This window comes from Dipodomys ordii, unplaced genomic scaffold (assembly GCF_000151885.1).
Source record: "Dipodomys ordii isolate 6190 unplaced genomic scaffold, Dord_2.0 Scaffold6, whole genome shotgun sequence".
Taxonomy (NCBI): Eukaryota; Metazoa; Chordata; class Mammalia; order Rodentia; family Heteromyidae; genus Dipodomys; species Dipodomys ordii.
Window position 1 is genome coordinate 11,406,250 of NW_012267222.1, and position 8,542 is coordinate 11,414,791.

General features: G+C 49.0%; 1 protein-coding gene across 1 annotated transcript in view; it reads right to left on the bottom strand.

Moving 5' to 3' along the window:
* Tmem222 (transmembrane protein 222) overlaps window positions 1-7,980 on the bottom strand; it is a 12,310-nt gene extending 4,330 nt beyond the window's left edge. The window contains exons 1-3 of the mRNA XM_013035530.1: window positions 7,740-7,980; window positions 2,119-2,203; window positions 332-363 (exon numbers count right to left, since the gene is read on the bottom strand). Coding sequence (XP_012890984.1) covers window positions 332-363; window positions 2,119-2,203; window positions 7,740-7,936 — 314 coding nt within the window. The 5' untranslated portion in view covers window positions 7,937-7,980. The remainder of the gene's footprint in view (window positions 1-331; window positions 364-2,118; window positions 2,204-7,739) is intronic.
* Window positions 7,981-8,542: the final 562 nt, after the last annotated feature.

Consider the following 8,542-nt stretch of genomic DNA (forward strand, 5'->3'; position numbering starts at 1 on the left):
GGTGGCGCTGTGGCTCAAGTGGTAGAGCGCTAGCCTTGAGCTGAAGAGCTGAGGGACAGCGCCCACGCCGAGTTCAGGCCCCACTACCGGACCCCCAAAAAAAAAAAAAAAAGAAATATAAAACAGACAGACCCAACATGTTGCCTTTGAAAATCAGTCTAGGAGCAAATATCCAGCCCAGAAACCTGATGTACGTGGCTGCCTAGTAGTGTCTGTCTCTCTCCCACACTTGTCCTTTGGGTGCTAGCTCCTGCCATGCCCAAGAGCCTGGCCTGTTGCTCTGGGCAGGAACCTGGCCCTAGGGCCAGTCACACGGGTGTTCATGACTTACTTGGCAGGCTTTCCAAAGGCCATGTTGTCTTCCTGTTGAGAGACAAGAGCAGAGGTCAGTGGGAACTGACATGCCGGCCGCATGACAAAGCTGGGTCAGGGGCTGAAGGGCAATGATTCGGAAGGGGGTATGTCAGGGATAGGAAGTTAGGCATGAGCCAGCTCAGGGCTAGCATGTTGTCTTCAGTGCCAATAATAGTTTTAGGAGGAAAGCAGTGCAACACCCGAGGAATCCTCTGGCCCTTGCTAGGCATCATTTCTCTAAGTTCTCAGTCAGTCTCTGATTGCTGATCACAGTCACATTTCCTTCGTGGTGTGACCTCCCAGTCCTACGGAGACAGCTCACATGGAACTTCTACCTGGCAGCCTGACATGCAGTGTAGGATGGGGCTGCTGGATCTATAGAGCCTTCCCATGAGGAAGACCTAAACTCATCACAAAAGACATGGGTTATGGGACTTACGCAGAGACAAAGACTAGGTTCAGAACCCAGGAGACCCAAGATCAAAGAGCTGGTTGAAGAGGAATTATAAACCTGTATGATGGTAGCTGCGCATAATAGCACATGCCTGTAATCCCAGTATTCAAGAGGCTAAGATAAGAGGATCACAAATGGGAGACCATTCTGGGCTATCTAAGACCTAGGCCTCAAAAACACAACAAACCAAGTGACCACAAATAGACAAGCTTAAAAAAAAAGCTGTATTTATAACCATGAAATTTATACATATTCAACTTTTTAAAATACAAATTCAACATCTTTTCACTAATGAAAGAGTATTGTAATATTGTTTAACCTCAAGGAGGAGACATATTAATCTCTACGTGAATTTATTTTTTGTTGCTGTTGGGTTTTTTTGTTGTTGGTGGTTGTGGGGCTTGAACTCTGGGCCTGGGCGCTGTCCCTGAGTGCTTCAGCTCAAGGCGAGTGCTCTACCACTTGAGTCACAGTGCCACTTCTGGTTTTCTGGTGGTTAATTGGAGATAAGAGTCTCACAGACTTTCCTGCCCGGGCTGGCTTTGAAGCGTGATCCTCAGTCTCAGCCTCTTGAGTAGCTAGGATTGCAGGAGTGAGCCACTGGCACCTGGCTAGGTGAATGTTGTAATTACTTTGCCCTGAGTAACAAAATGAAACTAGGTTGGACTAAAATATTTATGATTACATACAAAAGTCTAATAAAAATGTGAAAATGTAAAAAAAACACAAAAGAGGTCTTACCCTATTAGGATGGTTATTAGTACCTATTAGGATGGTCATTAGAACTCTAATACAAACAGGCTGTTTCCAACACACCCCTTCATTCCAGCCTGGCAAGTGGAAGCAGGCAGATGCCTGCGCTCATCTGGAGAAAGCCCACTGGGTAGACCAGTCTTGGGCCATCCTCAGGAACAGACCTGAGAACACAGCTGTTTATTTGGGAAGCACCACCCCAGGGACCAACCATGTCAGCCTCCCCTGTCCCCCACACCTTGGCTCCCACCTTCTGAAGGTCCAGAGATGTGGTTCCTGGATGCTCTGACTCCACTCTTGCCTCTAACCCCTACCCATGTCTTGGTACCCCAGGGATGGGGGCAAAGAGCTGGGCCAGTAACTTAAGAATCCTCTGGCCACACTGCCCTCCCGGCCTGTCCTGGAGGCAAGAGAAGGAAAGGGGTCAAACACTGGTGAGGGGCAGAGGGCTAGAGCCAGGGTTGCGCATTATTTGCATCTTTGTGGGTCTGGGGAGATGGGCCAGCTTTCCATGTAAGTCTTGGAACCCTCCAGGTCATGGCAAGAATGGGACTCACCGAGACAAAATAGGGGCCAGCAAAGTCCCGAATGACTCCAGTGGATGTGCAGATGCCCATGTGGCCGATGATGGGGAAAAACCACCTGTGAGGAAAGAGGGCAGGGGGGGACAGTGCTTAGGGGTCTCCAGTCAGTTAGAAAGATGTGGGGACACTCTGTTGTGGGAGCCTGTGACGATAGCGTCCTGTGATGAGAGTCCATTACAGTGCTCCAGGGTGGGAAAGCATGAGGACCATGGAGAACAGCACCCAAAAGATACCGCGACACCTTGCCAGGAAGGCCCCAAGCAAAGGGGCCAGCCGAACTCTTATTCTCTGCTGGGGAACAAAAACAGCTCCTACCAATTTTGTTGTTATTGGTGGTGGTGGTGGTCGTGGGGCTTGACCTCTGGGCTTAGGCGCTGTTTCTGCATTTTCTGCTCAAGGTGAGCACTCTACCACTTGAGCCATAGTACCACTTCCAGTTTTCTGGTGGTTTATTGGAGATAAGAGTCTCAGGGACTTTCTTGCCTGGACTGGCTGTGAACGGTGACCAGTGATCCTCAGATCTCAGCCTCCTGAGTAGCTAGGATGACAGGCGGGAGCCACCTGAACCTGGCTCCGCCCCCCCCCCGCCCCACTCCCCACCCCCGTCGTGGGGCTTGAACTCTGGGCCTGGGCGCTGTCCCTCAGCTCTTCAGCTCAAGACGAGCACTCTACCACTTGAGCTACAGCATTTCTGGTGGTTTATTGGAGATAAGTTTCACAGACTTTCCTGCCCGGGCTGGCTTTGAACCTCGATCCTCAGATCTCAGCCTCCTGACTAGCTAGGATTATAGGCATGAGCCACCAGTGCCCGGCTTTTTCAAAAACAAAAACAAAAACAAAACAGCCAGGCAGGGGCTGGGAAGGTGGCTCAGTGGTAGAGTGCTTGCCTTGCATGCATGAGGCCCCAATTCAATTCCTCAGCACCACGTAAGTAGAAAAAGCCAGAAGTGTGGCTCAAATGGTAGAGCGCTAGCCTTGAGCTGAAGAGCTGAGGGACAGCACCCAGGCCCAGAATTAAGGCCCCACAATAAAACAAACAGCCAGGCAGAGCGGGGGTGCTAGTAATCCTGTAATCATGCTACTCAGGAAGCTGAGATCTGAGGATTACAGTTCAAGCCAGCCAGAGCAGGAAAGTCTGTGAGACTCTTATCTCCAATTAACCACCAGAAAACCAGATGTGTTGCTGTGGCTCAAAGTGCTAGAGTACTAGCCTTGAACAAAAAGAGCTCAGGGACAGCATCCAAGCCTTGAGTTCAAGCCCTAAAACCAACCAAGAAATAACAAGAGATCCAGGCACTCTATGTCTTAGTAGTTCACCCAACAAAAACGAGAGCTCATGCATACCAAAGCATGCACAAGAAAATACATTGCACTTTATTGCAAATAGTTGCAATCTTTGTCAAAACTCATTGAACTTGGAATGTGTAAGGCACAGAACTGCAAAAAAACACAAACAATAAAACAAACAACAAATCTTTAATGATGTCTAGTAAAATATGTGCTTGTTACTGTATATGAATTACCTTATAAAAGAAACTGGTTTCTATGTTTTACATTAGGGTCCATCTGAGATTTGCTTGTTTTTTGTCCTGGGGTTGGAACTCAGGGCCTGGGAGCTGTCTCTTAGCTTTTTTGCTTAACATAGCTGTTCTACCACCTGATTCACAGCTCCACTTGCAGCTTTATGTTGGTTAACTGGAGATAACAGTCTCATGGACTTTTCTTGCCGGGGCTGGCTTCAAACTTCAATCCTCAGATCTCAGCCTCTCGAGTAGTTAGGATTACAATTGTGAGCCTGTAATATTAATCTGTATCTCATAAATACATATATAATTACAATGCGCCAAGATAGCTGTTGTTGAATCTGGTTCTAATGTCAAATCTAGGTTAAGTCTCTGTTTTGGCCAAGTTATTCACTCTCATCTCTCAGTAGAAAGTGAGTGGGGTGTGTGTGTGTGGGGGGGGGGAGGTGGAAACAGTGAGGATTAAGTAGGATCTGCTTGCAAAGTGCTTAAGACACTGCTTCATGTTTGGTACTTGAACAAGTACTGTTATCTCAAGGAAGTCAATAAATACTTGCTATGTGAACTGTCAACGAGTTATCTGAAAACCATCTGGTCCCAGGATGGATAGTGAGATTTATGAAAAGGTTACTCCCTTGGCATCTCAGACCCCGATCTCAGGACCTCACCTGGACCAGACTCCTTTCAACTGGCTGGAAGAAGGTCTGGCTCTCACCAGCATTCCACACACAATTGTGTTGGGCTGCAAACAGAACTCTTGATGGAGGCTGGAGATCACAGCAAAGCCCTGTGCCCAGTGCAGCCCCATGGAAGAACTCTCTAAGTTGTCAGTCTGTAGGCTCCACAAAGGCAAGCTCCAGACACTTTGTAAACTATACCAGATCCAGTACAAATGAAGTCCTTGATAAAGATTTAGTGAATGAACAAGAGAGTTACTAATCCTAGAGGTCTCTTTGGGGAGTGTAAAAGCCCTTGTTGGCTTCTAAGCCTTTATTTCCTCATCTACATGTAAGGAGATAATGTTTACTTTCATGGATTGATGCAAGGACTGAAAGCCCTCAATGATATAATAAAATGATATTAATCCATGACATATAATGTTTAGGTTTTTTTCTTCTTTCTTTCCTTTCTTTTCCTTCCCTCCCTTCCTTTCATTCTTTCTTGTCAGTTATGGGGCTCAAAATCAGGGCCTGGGCACTGTCCCTGAGCCTCTCTGTGCTCAAGGCTAGCACTTTGGTTTTTGGAGATAGGAATCTCACAGGGACTTTCTTGCCTAGGCTGGCTTTCAATTGTGATTTTCAGATCTCAGCCTCCTGAGTAGGTAGGATGACAGGAGTGAGCCACTGGTGCCCAGCTGTTTATGTTTTTTTTAGTAGCAATGATATTCCCTATTTTCATGCAGAATCATCACTGAATCCGAGGGGAGCAGGCAGATCTGAGGATTTAGTCTTCTTCCTGGGCCTCCTTTTGAAAGACAGATGACAATTCCTTGTGCCACACCTATTCCTAGCTGTCAGCAACAAGGCCTTGCATTACAAAGGTGAGTTTAAGGCCTCTCTCCCATCAGCTGGAGGGTGAGTCCTCTGAAGGGAGTGTACAGCCTTCAATGGGCATGTGGTGTCTTCCTCATCTAGACCTGAAGAGAACTGGGAGGTGAGCTGCTTCTGCCCAGGTGACATGGAATTGTGGTGCTTCTACCTCACATTGCTACCAGTTCTCTGCAGTGAACCATATGATAAATGTTTTGAAAATGAGAAGACCAGAGATTTAAAAGTAACATAATAAAATAACTTTTGCAAAACACATCCCCTGAGTATTCCCTCCATTTATTGTCACATTAACATTTTTCTCCATAGCACAAACTACTATCAGAAGTTTTCTTGTGAGTTACTTATTTACTGCCTCCTCCTTTATGAAAGCAAGCACTCCACTGCATAATTTTACTACCTAGGACTATCTGGGCACATAGGAATCACTATTGACTATTCAAAACATCACTGAATTTATCAATGAACACATATTCTTACAAGTTTTGTGTGTTTTTTTGTTTTGGTGGGGTCTGAACTCTGGGGCCTAGGCACTGTCCCTGAGCTCTTTAGCTCAAGGCTAGCGCTCTACCACTTGAGCCAGAGCACCACTTCCAGTTTTTCTGGTGGTTTATTGGATATAAGAGTCTCATGGACTTTCTTGCCTGGGCTGGCTTTGAACAGTGATCCTCAGATCTCAGCCTCCTGAGTAGCTATGATTACAGGCATGAGCCACTGGCACCCAGCACAAGTTTTATTTTTAAAGGGCTTTGATTTGGCTTCTCTTAACAAAATGTACAAGTGGGCTGGGAATGTGGCTTAGTGGTAGAGTGCTTGTCTCACATGCATGAAGCCCTGGGTTCGATTCCTCAGTGCCACATAAACAGAAAAAGCAGAAGTGGCACTGTGGCTCAATGGTAAAGGGCTAGCCTTGAGCAAAAGAAGCTCAGGAACAATGTCTAAACCTCACTGAGTTCAAGCCCCAGGAATAGCAAAAAAAAAAAAAAAAGAAGAAGAAGAAAAAAAGAAAATGTGTAAGTATTTGAAAACAATTCAAGATACTCAACATAATGCAAAAATTAAGATCATCGCTGGGTGCTGGTGGCTCACGCCTGTAATCCTAGCTACTCAGGAGGCTGAGATCTGAGGATCTCGGTTCAAAGCCAGCCTGGGCAGGAGAGACTGTGAGACTCCTATCTCCAATAACCACCAGAAAATGCGGAAGTGGTGCTGTAGCTCAAGTGGTAGAGCGCTCGCCTTGAGCTGAAGAGCTGAGGGACAGCGCCCAGGCCCAGAGTTCAAGCCCCACGGCCGACCAAAAAAAAAAAAAATTAAGATCATTTAGCTGGGTGAGATAGGGCATGCCTGTAATCCTAGCACCCCAGGACTAAGGCAGGATGGAGAATTTGAGGTTGATAGGTACCACATAGTGAATTGTAGGCCAGCAACATATAAAGTCCAACATGATCCTTTCTCTACACCACCACTTTGCTGTATTTAATTCATGTTAAAAGGGGAAAAGAAGTAATTTAAATTATAGCTATAAGTGGCAAATTATACAGTCAGAAGACTGTGTTCTGAATGCCTTTGCTTCAGAGAGAGAGTTCTAACCAGACTCAGCCATTATAAGAAGCTCAGCTTTACTACAAGAGAAGACAATTCCTACCTTAGAAAATAGTTGTGGCTCACATCTCATCCTATCAGGAGTCAGGATCAAGGTTCAAAGCCAGCTTAGACAGGTAAATCTGACTCTTTATCCCCAACTAACCAGCAAAATGCTAGAAGCGGAGGTGTGGCTCAAGTGGTAAAGTGGCAGCCTTGAGCGAAACAGCCAAGCAAGAGCAGCTTGAGGTCTTAAGTTCAAGCAAAAGTTCACACACAAAGAAAAGAAAAAGGAAAATCAAACTGAGATTCCAAGCGAAAAAGCTTGGCAAACTGTCCTGAACGTCAACAAGCAGTTCTTGTCACCTGTCAAGGATGAAGTAGAAGGGCAGCAAGCAGCACCGGGGCATTTGTTTCTCTCCGGTCGAAGACAACGAACCTTCCGACCAGCCCCCGGTTTGGAACTGAGACGGTGTAACATAACGGACTCACAACTCTCAGCCCTCCGCGCCCCGTCTAATGCAGACATCCCAGAAGCTGGTGGGCCTTCAAACTCCCACTCTTGCTTCCAGACTCGGGAGGATGTCGCGTCGGCGAACGGTAAGAATTTGCTCAGTGAGTGAATGGGCCGGTGAATGAATGAAGCTAGGGGCCCCTCTGCAGGACACCTGCGGCGCTCCGGCCTCGCGGCCCCCGGCCTTTTCCGCCGATCGCTTGGCTCTCTCCAGCACTAGACCAGGCACCCCGCGGGTCGGGAGGGGGCCCACCGTCCGCGGGCGCGGGCCCCGGGCGGGTGGCAGGGTCTGGAGAATGGAGGGGGCCGGGGAGGGGCTTGCTGCCTGTCGGGGCTGGGGTCTGATCCCGGCCCGCCCAAGGACGCCGCCGGCGCCCCGGCTCTCCCCGCGGATCCTCAATCCCCGCGCAGGCACCGGAGGACACTTACGTGAGCACCGGGATGGGAGTCCACACCACGCAGTAGGGGAAGCGGCTCCGCTCCACGTCCATGGTCACGCCGCCGGAGCCGTGGTACTGCTTCATGTCCGTCTCGGCCGCCGTCGGCGCTTCCACTTCCGCCATCCCGGGAGGGGGCGGCGGCGGCGGCGGCAACAGGAGCGTTGAACTCCCTTCCGCTTCCGCCATGCTGCGCGCGCCCCGCTCCGGGAGGCCCAGTTCCGGCGCCGCTCGTTCCCGTGACGTCACTTCCTGGAGGTGGGTCCCCCGCGGTTGGCCTTCCCCCCGGGAATTGGAGCCGCGTTCCTCCGGGCCCCCCCGCCCCCACCTCCGGCCCACCCTCCGCGCCCAAGGCTGTGCCGGTCCACTCTGCCCTCAGGCAGCTGGCAGTTGCCTAGAATGAGAACTGCGATGAGCTCCAGTGTGCAGGGTTTGGCTTTATTGGGCATTTTAAAGATGCCAAGCATTGCTTCTCATCCTCATAAACATTACATATTTAGGTATTTCCCCCTGTTACCAGTGAGAAACTGAGGCAGGGACGAGGGGAAGGACTCGAGGGACAGCGACTCAAACCCACGTCTTTGCATCGCCTTTGTTCTTTTCATTCTGCGTCTTCTGGCAGAGGGCGAGCTAGCCAGTGGAGCAAGGAGATAAGGTATTTATTTGAGCTGAGTCTTGAAGTTGGCCAGGTGGCATGGGGGAGGGGGTGGATGCAGTGGTGCAAAGAAAGTCAGGCCGGGAGGAGCCCTGTGTGCAGAGGAGTGTGAATATCACCCTAGCTGGAGTAAAACACCA